General features: G+C 34.6%; 1 protein-coding gene across 3 annotated transcripts in view; it reads left to right on the top strand.

Annotated features, from left to right (window-relative positions):
- Positions 1–12,296, top strand: part of STXBP6 (syntaxin binding protein 6) — a 111,927-nt gene that overhangs the window by 84,531 nt on the left and 15,100 nt on the right. For all 3 annotated transcript variants that reach the window (XM_068684374.1, XM_068684375.1, XM_068684372.1), the window contains 2 exons: positions 4,560–4,690; positions 6,436–6,601. In XM_068684374.1, the coding sequence (XP_068540475.1) occupies positions 4,560–4,690; positions 6,436–6,601 (297 nt within the window). The remainder of the gene's footprint in view (positions 1–4,559; positions 4,691–6,435; positions 6,602–12,296) is intronic.

The raw sequence follows: 12,296 nt of genomic DNA, 5'->3' as shown, positions 1-12,296 counted from the left end.
CGCTAACTGCTTCAAGAGTGTACTTAATTTCTCCCTTCAGTAGATACTTCAATCACTCAGCAGTTTAGAAATACACTGAGATATGACTAGAAATTCTGTGAGGCAATCAAACCATTTTTCATAAGATTCCTAATTACCTAAAGAGTTTAAAAGTTATTTAATAAACATACCCAAATTTAAAGAACATCCAAAGCTAAACACGGATATACAGAGTCAAGGCTTCAAGTAAAGATGTTTTTTAGATATGCATTTCAAATATGGTACAGTAAATTTCATAATGGGATGGTTTAGAACCTTCACACTATAACTCAGGAACAGGTATTTCGTTGCAGGTATTTAAGAAATTATCACTTCTCATCGTTTTGTCTTTTCTGTACATGATGTACATTTCAGAAAACTGACAAAAAAAATATATTCTGGGTTGCAGATGCAATGAATTTTGACTGTGACTTTTGTCTGCCTTAGCTTTCTTTCTGTGTGAAGAGCTGTATAGATTCATTGATTCTAGTGACATGTGGCACTGGATTCTAGCTTAGGTCTGGAGTTCAAATACATTCATTTTAGTGTGCTCTAAATTATGGGAGCAGTGACTTTATTAACTGTCACAACATGATCTAAACTTAATTATTTCTGCCTCTTAGTTTTGTTCTGCTTTTGAAACAGAGTGTTTTACTTAAATACATGTCCTTAAACTTTAACAACCTCTTTGAAACTTAATGCTGTGTCTTGTTTTTATTTATGACACAAAAGAGTTAGTAATGTCTTAAATCCCAGAAGTAATGCTGTTTCTGGCTGAGTGCTTTTTGGTTATTTGTTAATATACTGTTGTGGTGGTGTTTTTTTCTTTTTTTTTTTTTTCTTTTAAGGAAAGGTGCTCAGTGTCTTCAGTTGTAAATTGCTATAGTTGACTTTTCACACATTCTTTCTTAACTTAATGTTAAGTGTATATTCCCAGAAATCAGATACATAAATCTGTTTTCCCTGTGTCATCATCAGATGCACATAAATACTGTGTGGACCTATCTATTGATGATTTTTCAAGCAAATATGTTTTGTCCGCACTGTTCCAACTTCATATTTTCAAGGTCTAATGTTCTTCTACCAAAGCAAACAAACAAAAGCAAACAGTAACACACACACACACACACGTACGCACACACACACACACACACACAAAATTGAAGCATAATTTTAACATTGTCTTTTATTAAGGTAGATAAAGATTTTAGCAAACACATCTGTATGACTTGTCAGAAAGTGTGGCTAGGAGCATGGAATTGCTTCCATTTTTTTTTCAAATTTTTTCAGGTCTATGAAAAGATTTCTTACATGTTTGCAATTTAACACCCACTCAGTGGCTTGTGTGAAAGTGCTGTAGTTTGCAAAGCAATGTAATGAGCAGCTGGTGAGGATGGCTTTTCCAGCTTCAAGGGAGTCTGTGCAGAGTTTTAATGACTTCCATGCTACTGTCAAGCTGTCATGGAGGCTTTAAATGAAGGCTTTAAAGCATGTTTGGTGGGTTTGTTGGTAGTTGTGCTTAGAATGTTCTGGAACATCTAGCTTTTTCCCCTAATACAGAGACACAAAAGGTGAAATCCAACTAAGTCTATTTTGCTACAGACAATAATTACAAATGAGAGACCTAAGGCAAACTGCCAGTATTCCAAGAGTGGTACAACAGCTAACTTAAGACCAAATTTTTATCTAAAACAACAACTGAGATGTTCAAGAGCCTTATAAGTTCTGTAGGACTCAGCCTTTCCAAGCTTTAGTGTGTTGTGGGTGATATAGGACCAGTCTTCCACTCAAGATGTTTTTATACTTTATCACTAATAGGAATTTTCAAGACTTGCTGAAGCTTAGACACTCAATGTGATCTTTTTGCTGAAATGGTGACTACTAGCAGCTCCAGCTGAAGAGAAAGCTGCTGTTCATTGATTGTTAAAAGTGCTATACAGAGAAATTTAAATAATTAGATTATTCAAATAGGAAAATGTAAAATTAGTCAAGCAATACATGGAGTTTTTGACATTGTTTCACCATCAAATCTGTAAAATCTGATATTTTTCACCTTGAAAGAATAAAGTACCTCTGTTTTGCAAAAACACCAGAATGTATGTCACGTATGAGCCTTCAGAGCAGTGAGAAGTTTGTTGAAATCAAATTTAGGGTTGTAGATCTCACAATCTGTTATCCATAAGATTCTGAGAAAAAAAATAACATTTGATTATACGATTGTTTTGTTTAGTGCTTCCTATTTTTAAATGCTTTGTTTTGCAACACTGCTGGTGTTGATTCTATACGTGGCTTACATATAGTATGCACGTTTTTACTTTTAACATGTCTAATTCAGCTGTATGTTATTGTGTAAATTTTCATAGAAGTGAATAAACCACAGAAGGAATAAACCAGAGATCCTAAAATTTGAGCCACTCTTAGATAGCCTTCTACTATTAGTATTACATAGAAAATATATGGAACTGAGTCCAACATAAGAGAAAATGTATGGAACTAAAGTTTCATATTTCAGAGAGGTCCAAGCATGGAGACCATTGAGCAATCACTGAATCTTTAATACTCATCTCACTCACTTCTAGTCTTTGCATTTCAATAGTTATTCTGATCTAAGTTTGCTGCTACTTTTCTGATACTGTGTTGATTTCCCCTGTTCTGTAACATTTGACCTGCGATTCTGAATCACATGCTATGTCAATTTGATTCTCAGTGTTTCAGCTGCTGATTAAGAGACTTCTGGCAATGTGTTCATTATATTGTCATCAATAATCTTGTCAATTTATTGAGTCCAGCTGTGCTTTCTAGTCTGAGGTAATTTCTCAGAAACAATTATCTACCATGTAGAACATTAATATCTGATTTGATTTAATGTACTAAATCTTCCATGTAAATAAATTTTCTGTTAATAACAAATTAAGTTCCCGTAAAGCTGCTTAAGCTTTTACCATAGCCATACACTGAAAATACGTAAATCTGAGATATTGAAAAAGAACTTATCATATTAATCAGAAATTCTGTTCTAAAGTACATTGAACATCAAGCCATGGACCTCTGCAATAGTAAATTTTCATCCTAAAAAGCAATGTTAGCTCTTTTCACCATGTGCAATGATGAGGCATTATATCAATATTTAGTTACTGTACACCTGTGCCCCTGAGTGCAGAAGCATATGCAGTATGTGTCTTCAGCTTTAGAAGCCTGTTAGCTTGTTAGTTTTCCTGGTAATTTGGGTAAAGTGAGTGCACAAAAAGAAGCAATCCTTACTACATAAGTCTTGATTATTTAAGAAGCCTTCTTTAACTGCCAGCATCTAAAACCAAAGAGGAAAGTAACCATTCCCAATATTACTCTTTTTGGAGGGCCATATGGATTAAAAGGATTTTAGGAAATAGATCTTAGCATGGAAAACAAATAACACACTAGCCTTAGTATACTGTGTGGTACAATCATTCAAAAAAAAATTATTTTTTCACTGAGAGTGAAAATATGTTTTTAAGTTGACTTAACATACATCAGCAGAAAAATAACATGAATGTAATAGTGAGTGTGATTATATAAAACACCTAAAATTGTTTTAAACAAATTTACAGTGGTTTAAAGTATGTGTAGTTATACTGATGAAAAGAAAATGCATTTATATAGTACAGGAAGCCATTTTTCCTGCTGTTGAAAAGTTAGCTGTAATGTTTAAGTACTCTTTGAATACCTGATGCTGAGTTAAGGATGCACTATTTTGAGTATTTTATATTGACTTTTTTTTTCCCCCAAAAGCAGAACTTTCATGTATGACTTATTCCCATTGTTTATAATTTTTAACATACTTTGTTTGTAACATGCAAGACTGTTCTTTTTTATGGGCTTCGATTATGGTACCTACTATTTGGAGGAACAGGATGGAACGGTTTCCACAGGCTGTTGTTGGTTTGGTGGGTTTACTATCTTAGTGCAGTAAGTGTGTATACTTAAGTCTGACTGTAACATGGGAATTGATGTCATAGATGTTAGATGAATGAGAGCTACATGTAGCATCTTATGAAAAGACTGGAGAAACCTGTAGCTTTTTCAGTCCTTCACCAATATTGAAGTCAGTCCAAAGTAACAGTTAAATAAATACATTCATGCGTATATGGACAGTTGTCACGTTTGTTCTCTTATCTCAAAAAGGAAAAAAAAAAAAAAAAGAGAGAGAAATAAACGAATAAGAGGCTGTATTTGAGAATTAGCATCTTTAACTCAGCATCAGGCATTCAAAGCATACTTAAACATTAGCTAATTAGCATGGTGAAACAAAAATACTAAGGTCACAGTAAAAATGCAGACAGGAAGAGCTCAGCTTTAGTTATGTTTTTTACAAACCGTTGGGAAATAAAGCTGATAATGGCTGTAGTGTATCTAATTATGAGTTGTATAACGCTTTTGAGAAATTGTACCATCACATATAGAAAATACACTGTCAAAATTGCTACTGATATGGTGAACTAAACAACACGTTTCTGAAATATTAAATCCATTTCAGTTGCATGCTTTTTCTTTTATATGTTTAGTGACAAACAAGAAACCAGCTCAAGCTTCTATTACGAAGGTCAAGCAATTTGAAGGCTCTACATCTTTTGTCAGGAGAACGCAGTGGATGCTCGAGCAGCTACGCCAGGTCAATGGTATAGATCCTAACCGGGTAAGTCTGAACGGTTATGGCAAATGAAAACTGAACTTTTAACACCTGATTCACAAATCAGTTACATCTTTCATTATTCAAATGGCAGATGGAATGATGAGATACAGGATTAAATGCAAATTCTCAAAAAAGAAATAACTTAGTATGGTATGTGAAATAGATTTTAATGGGAAAGATGGGAGGAGGCCAAAGCTCATAATCAGGTATTTTCTTCTTTCCTTCCTGTCTTCCCCTACTCTTCCTCCTGTTCACTCTCTTCTTTGTAAAGAAAAATAAGAGCTGTGTTTGTCTTGTCTTCAGCTATAAGCCTCTCGGGTTCCATTTTGGCATGCAGCTCTGTTGTAAGAGAAGTAAGCAGAAGCAAAGACAAGAGAGGTTACTGAGGTTCAAGTGCATGGAAATATTTTGAATCTTGCTTTTTTTTCTAGGACAGTCCTCTCCTCAGATTCTTCTGCAGTTTTTATCATTCTGTACAAAGGGCTGTGATGTAGTTTATTTGCTAGTTTAAATTTAAAGCAATTTTTTCTTTTTGATTTAAAACAAAAATTAAAGCAAACAAAACCCCACAAAGTGTTTTGGAACTCCTTCCAGAATTTTTGCCTCAAACATATTTTTTTAATGTGGAATATACAGAGTGCCTTGAGCTGTCTTGACAAAGCCACACAAATATGTAATAAGCTTACGAATACAAATCAGAAAATGATCACAAAGCAACTTAACTGTGTTCGTTGTACAGCAGAATGTTTGTAGATAACTCCATTGGTTTGCTCAGGGCTGTACTCTGATCAGCTGCCTAAATCTTAGCGGCTTAGTGGTGTTTCAGTATAGTCTTGTTAACAAAAATGAAGCCTTTGGAGTTTTGTGGAATTTTCTTTGAGTAAAGGAGCACTGAAAATGAGAGCAATGATAATGCAGATATGGGATATGAGTTTTAGGCCCTTTCCCATCAACTGTTAAGCAACTCTCTAAATAGCAGCTTGAGGTACTTTCACATTGAAAGTCCTATCAAATTCTTCAACTTATACACATTCCTTTAGGACTTGTTTTCCTGTGATTCCTAGTGCCACTGACTCAAAATAGTTTTTTGTATTAGTTTACGAAATGAATTCTAGCAAATATCACTAAATGTATAGCAGCAGTACTCTTACAGAATCCATTTACTTTTGTTGTTGATGCATGGTACGGAGGTGGGGTGTTATTTTATTCTGGCACTGCTCTTTTGTTCTTGTTATCCTGAGATCTATACAACAGTTTATGGTAATAAGTTAAACACAATAACTGCAACTTGCTATTTATTTTCCTTTTTTGGGTGAATATAAAGAGCAGAACCACATCTTCTATAATACATTGCGAGAGCAATTTTGAGACTGAGAGGCTGAACACATTAAAATAAAAATGCCTATGTTAATACAGAAGAAACATAGTAACTATATAGCTGTAGCTAAAAATGATTTCTTATGAGATTCCAACTTCTAATTCCTTGGTCTAAAACCCATTATTTTCAGGTATTTTTTTCATAGCTGAATATTCCTCACTAAAAGAAAAAAATGTATGTGAGAAAAATATCCTGCCTGTGTTTTCATCCAAAAATGTGCAAAAGAACAATAATCGCAGGATGGTCTTTAGTTGCATGATCTTTGTCTTTTTTTCCTACATAACTGCTTTTTAAACAATGGCAGTTCTACATCTTTTTCCAAATCATTAATAAAACCGAAGTAGTAGTAATGTGTTTTTTTTTCTTCTAGGATTCCCCAGAATTTGATTTACTATTTGAAAATGCTTTTGACCAGTGGGTAGCAAGCACAGCTTCAGAAAAATGCACATTCTTTCAGGTTCTTCATCACACTTGTCAGCGATACCTGACAGACAAGAAACCAGAATTTATCAACTGCCAATCTAAAATTATGGGAGGTAAGTCAGTTGAAGCTGGAGCACTTACAATTGAAGCTGGAGTACACAACCATGCAGTTGGACATGAAATGATTTTCACCTGAGTTATTTTATGTTCAAATGAGCTTGGTACCTATCTACATCTTGAAATCATGGGTCTGAATACGCTGATTTCACAGTGGTGAAATACAGGCTTCACAGTTTCTCCATCAAGCACCACTTCAAATTCTTACAATATTTTTTTCTTATGTTTAGTTCTAGAGGTAATATCCCCTATCTGCCTTGTGAGAAGTCATTTTTCTCCCCCTCTTAGTAGCATTCAATTTGTTTCCAAAAATATTTCTGGGCTGCCTGGAATATTTCCCACACAAATCTGTTCTACAGGGTCATTTCCTAACAAGTGTTCCCAAAAGTGTTTATTACCAAATTCCTGTAGGTTTTTTGAAATTTACTTTGATCTTGACAGAAATCAGTTAAGTTTTATTTTCATAATTTGTTTATCCTAAGGTATCCATCTGATGTCTATCCAGTATTAGACATCACGTTTAAAAAGAAAGAAATAAAGGGAGAGGGCAGACGCAGGGGGACACCATCTGGTCGATATATAGAATTGTTGTTTACCATCTGCTTCATGAACCACAAACACTGCTTTGGGGGAGGATTTTTCACTTATTTCACAAAATATTCTTTGGGAAAATAAATCTTACGGAAGATAGGTTACCTTATTTCTAAAAATAGTCACCTTTTTATCTGCTCTAAACCAGAACACTTCTAAAACCTTTTATGCCTTCTCTGTTCCACTCAGCTGGAATAAAAAGTTACTTTTGCTTTTTCAGTGAGTTTTGTAACATTTGATATCTCTAAGCTGAGATGCACAGGCTGGCTTGGGGTTTGATTTGTTTGTTTTCCCCCAAGATATCAAATACAGATGCTGCCAGCCTTACTCAAATCTTTCTGGTAGTTCTATCTTATAAAACTAGTATCTATTCCAGTACACCATCAGAAGTACATTTTGTGCACCCACCTTTGCTTTTACAGCAAAATTTTGCTGTAACTTTGTCTTCCATCCCTTTCTTCTAAAATACCAATGGTAAAACCTGGGGAAGGGGGGATCATCTCCAGTTTGGCGCATACGTTTTAGGTAGTGACACTGAGGTTACCACCAACTTTGCAGTCAGAGCTGTTCTGTCAATCATATTTTGCTTTTAGTGTCTTCTAAAACTAAGATAAAAGGCACAAAATTTTCTTCTAAATGTCCTTTTTTTTCCTTCCTGTTCCATTAATCTTCTTTCCATCATCTTCAAAAGCTTTTGGATTACATTATATTTAAAACCTCAAAATGTATTTATCTTACAGAGGCATGCTTCCTGTGCTGAGTAAAAATAGAAAAATAACTGTCATTGCAACTTTGAAATATCTCCAGTTAAAGGCAGCCCTCCTTCATGATACGTAGTGCCATGAAGTTAGTTTGGTTTACTAGTTTATTCTAGTTGGTCAATTACTTTGAGGCAAACAGAGAAATTCAGTGACCAGAAATAACACTATTCATTGACTTTAGAAGCTCTTCTGTTAGTTAGTAGTTCACTGGTTCAGACGCTCAGCATCTGCAGTTCTGCTAGTTCTCCTAGTAAGCCCAGAGATGGGCCAACAACACACCAAAATCCAGTTAGTCTGAAACCTGCAGTATCAGAGATGTGCATGAAAAATACAGGGAAGTATGTAACAGATTTCAAATTCATCCTCACTGGAGAAAACAGGGCATCAGTATAGCCAAGCAAGCCAAACAATGTATACCTGAGGATATATCTTGAATTACATTACAATCAGTTTAGAATTTGCAACTCTTCCCCTCCATTTTCCCCGGGTAATTAACCAAAGCAATAGATTCAAATCATTCTGAAACCTTAGCACTGTCAGATTATGGAGGAAGCTTGTCACTTTGTGCCCTTTATGTTTTAAAGTAGCCTTTGTTTTAAGTGATATTCTTTTGACTTTTCTGGGGGATATGCACAGTAATTTCCTCTTGGATGGTTTAACTTCTAATACCAAACCAGTATGTTTTAAATAAATGATTACAATATATGCTTACGTAATGTTCTAGATATGCACATCAAAGATGTAACTGTAACTATACATATTCTCTTAAAAAAAAAAAAAAAAAAAAAAAAAAGACCTAACTTCTTCCCAACCGGAACTGAAGATGAATGAACTTGAAGGGTTTGTTTACAAGCTTATTAATTGAGCCTTAGTCCTTCCTAAGGGATGCAAGTGAAGAAAGTGAAATTCATGCTGTTTCTGCAGAAAGTGCTTAAGAGCTTATCCTTAAGTGAATAGGTGTCATCCTGTGGAACTGGAGACCCTCTTCATTGACTTCCTGAATTTACTACACGTGCACACACACACACTTCCTCCTACTGGCCTGATTCTTCTTTTCCAGAACTATTTTTTGTGTTGAGTATGGTGTAAGGGTGTAGTCTGTGGAGTTACATAGTCTATGCGGTTTTCTGTAACTTGCTTAATGACATTAATTATAGTGATAATGAGAACTGATGAAAGGAGTGGGTGCTAATTCTCAGAACAAAGAACAAATTAAAATTTGCAAAGACTGTAATGAGATTCTTCCCAGTATTATCTTGTATGAAGTAGTTTATTTTTTGTTTGGAATAGGCCTCTCTATTGCTTACATGTGATTTCTAGATGTTGCTTTGGGAAGTGGAAGACAGGCATTTGGAAAGAGGTTTTTTTGATTCAAGTAGGAAATACTTTCTCCTTCCAGGTCTTTCTGATGTATTGGCTCCAATACTGGCATATGTCTAATCTGAGGCATTGTTGTGTTATGTTAATTAAGTAACCAAGCTAATCATTTTTTTTATTTAAACACATTACTGATGTTAAAAAAAAAAAAAAAAAAGAGAGAGAAAGTTTGAGGTGAGCAGTGAGCTGAATATTTTTATTCACAGATTATGATCATTATAAAAACTTAATTGTTGACCTAATATTAGGCTGATACTAAGAATGCATTTGGTCTTTATATTTCTGGGTAGAACCCCGTAGACACAGTGTTTGAAACCTCAGATTCTGTGCCAGTAACAATTAGCAGTTGCTGCCACCTTTAGACACACATCAGAAGTGCAGAATCCTTGGAAAGACAGTTTGAAGGAAGATAATGTTCCGGTATTATTTTGTTTGTTTGTTTGTTTGCTTGTCCTACAAGCTTTGGTCACCCTGTCAAATAAATTAAAATATTCTTAGAAGTTCGAAGTAGTGATATCTTTGCCTCTAACCTTTCCTCTAGGACAGCTGGCAAGAGTTACTAATGGATCATTTTTTCTCTTCTCCAAAAATATATTGCCAGTGTGAGAATAGTAATGAGTTTCTTTTTTCGTAAGCTATTGATGCATCTTAGCTTCAGCAATCTAGGAATAGGGCTTTATGATGTTTTCATTAATTCTTTGGACTTATTTGAAGATGAAATTTCTACATGAAAAAGCCAGTTTGCATTCAGTTTTAGAATGCAGAGCTATACTATTTTAGAAAGTAGGCCACTGGGTCTTATTTCCAAATAAAAACAAGGACAAACAGTTATTGCAAGGCTGTATTTTGGAAAGCAGATTTCACAGAGGTTTTAAAGTTTGTTAGTAACTACAAGCTTTAAAGCAAAATATTTTTGTTCATGTTGTCTGAAAACCTTCTGTATGTTGAAAGAGATGTTCATGTGGTGGATGATATGTGGTAGAATACCACGTTTGGGACCTGGTAAACATATAGTAGTTTTTACCATACTGCGCAAGTTTTATGAATAACTAAATGAGACAAATGGAATTAGGATGGGAAGAAAGACTATTGCTCCCCCGCCCCCCCCCAGCCTCATTCCTTTTAAAATGGATGATTTTTCTTTTAGAAGAAAAAGTATCCGATACTTTTTTTCCACCTCTTACCTGATATAGTCATAGAAGAAATGTGTGCTTGAGCATATTACCCTTACAGACTTCTACTTGTAAATTAATTCTGATGCAGGTGACTTTGACAGATCTAAACTAAAAAAAAAAAAAAAAAAAATCTATCACTTCATTTTGGCAGCATATTAGTATTTTCAAATTACTGACCTGATTAATCTTAGCAATGTTTCTTTATGGGAACTGCAAAATTCTTTGCATTGCGTTAAGATATTTTTTGCCAAGAAAATAAAGGTCAATGTCAGTCTAGAGACTGAAATATTATAAATTATTTTCTTTTTATTATAAATTATTTTCTTTTTACTGTCAGAGACCACTTCAGGCACTTGTTTTTTTTTTTTTCCTTATAAAATTAGCTGCTTATATAAAAACTTCTAAAAGATTAGCTATCCACAGATACGAATATAATAATTTTAATAATATGCAAACTTTGGAAGTAATCTATTATGCTCTTGTTCTTCTGATCATCAAGAAAAGTAGTAATTATTGAGCCCTCATTGTGAGTAGTTATTACAGTTCTCCTATTGCAATACTACATATCTTTGAGAAGGTGGTAATGCATACTGGTAGATACACAAGTAGACAGACCACAAGTCTGATCCACTCTGACAATTATATTTACTTGCTGTTTTTCTCTCCTTTATAAATCAAATACAGTTGATTTATAATGCAGTGCTACTGAACTGCTATATTTTATCTGTAATATGTTCCAGCACCTTTGAGCCATAAGCTTGTTTGTATTTTGTTTTGTTGTGTGTCTGTGCCTCTGTTGTGATTTTTTTTTTTCCCTAGGAAATTACTGCATTTAAACTGAATGTGTTGTTTATTGTGGCTTGACAGTTACTGTACTGTTGGTTTGGTTGTTGTGAGTTTTTTTTGTTTGTTTTTTGGCATGAATTCTGCTTGAAAAAATGCTTGCGTGTGAAAGAAAGTGAACAGTCTGTAAAATCAAATTGACAGAGAAATCAGTTTCTGAATGTCAGTCATGTTAGCAATCTGATTCCAGGACGAAGTAGTGTCACAGCTCCATCTATGACAACAATAAGCTTGTGTGGTTCCACTGTTGCAGTTCAGTGAAGACAAGAGATCAAATCCTCCAGTTGTAATGAAAGTTACTGTATCTGAGATGAAATACAACTGCCCAGACTCAAACTAATGATGTCATTGATGAGAACTTTGCGACATCTTTGAAGTACTCCCTCTGGGGAGCTGAGATTTGCTTTACATTTCTAAAGAAAATTGCTGAAGAAAAGTTAATTTGATAGCCATTTCAGAATGCCCGTTGTAGCATGACAGTAATTTTCTAAGGGTATAATTTACTGATTTTCTGTCTTTGTCTTCACAGTATTTAAACTCCCTCATAAAATTCAAAACGGATCAGATTTGCATCACCTTCACTCAATATGGACCTAACGCATTGTATTGCATCTCTGCAGCTGTAGAATATCTTGTGGGGATAAGAGGCACGACACTGGCATCGCTGTATTGATTTCCAGGGGCAGAGTCAGATCAAGTCTGAAATAACAATCACTAAAAACACCTAACTCTCACATTGTTGAAGGTATAAATGAGAAGCTGGTCCAAACTACTGCAAGACCAGTTTCACGTACTAATCGTGATAGATCCTGTGCTGCTATCAGACTCTGAACAAATTCTGTAGTAATTTGTCTCATCTCTACATTCCATTAGAAATGTTTCTTCAATGAAAGGATACATAGCTGTTGAATTTACGTTAGTATTTTCTATTCCATCTGCACTGC

This window comes from Anas acuta, chromosome 5 (assembly GCF_963932015.1).
Source record: "Anas acuta chromosome 5, bAnaAcu1.1, whole genome shotgun sequence".
Classification (NCBI taxonomy): Eukaryota; Metazoa; Chordata; class Aves; order Anseriformes; family Anatidae; genus Anas; species Anas acuta.
Note: the sequence above shows the minus strand (reverse complement) of the source record. Positions and strands in the feature narration are given on the sequence as shown.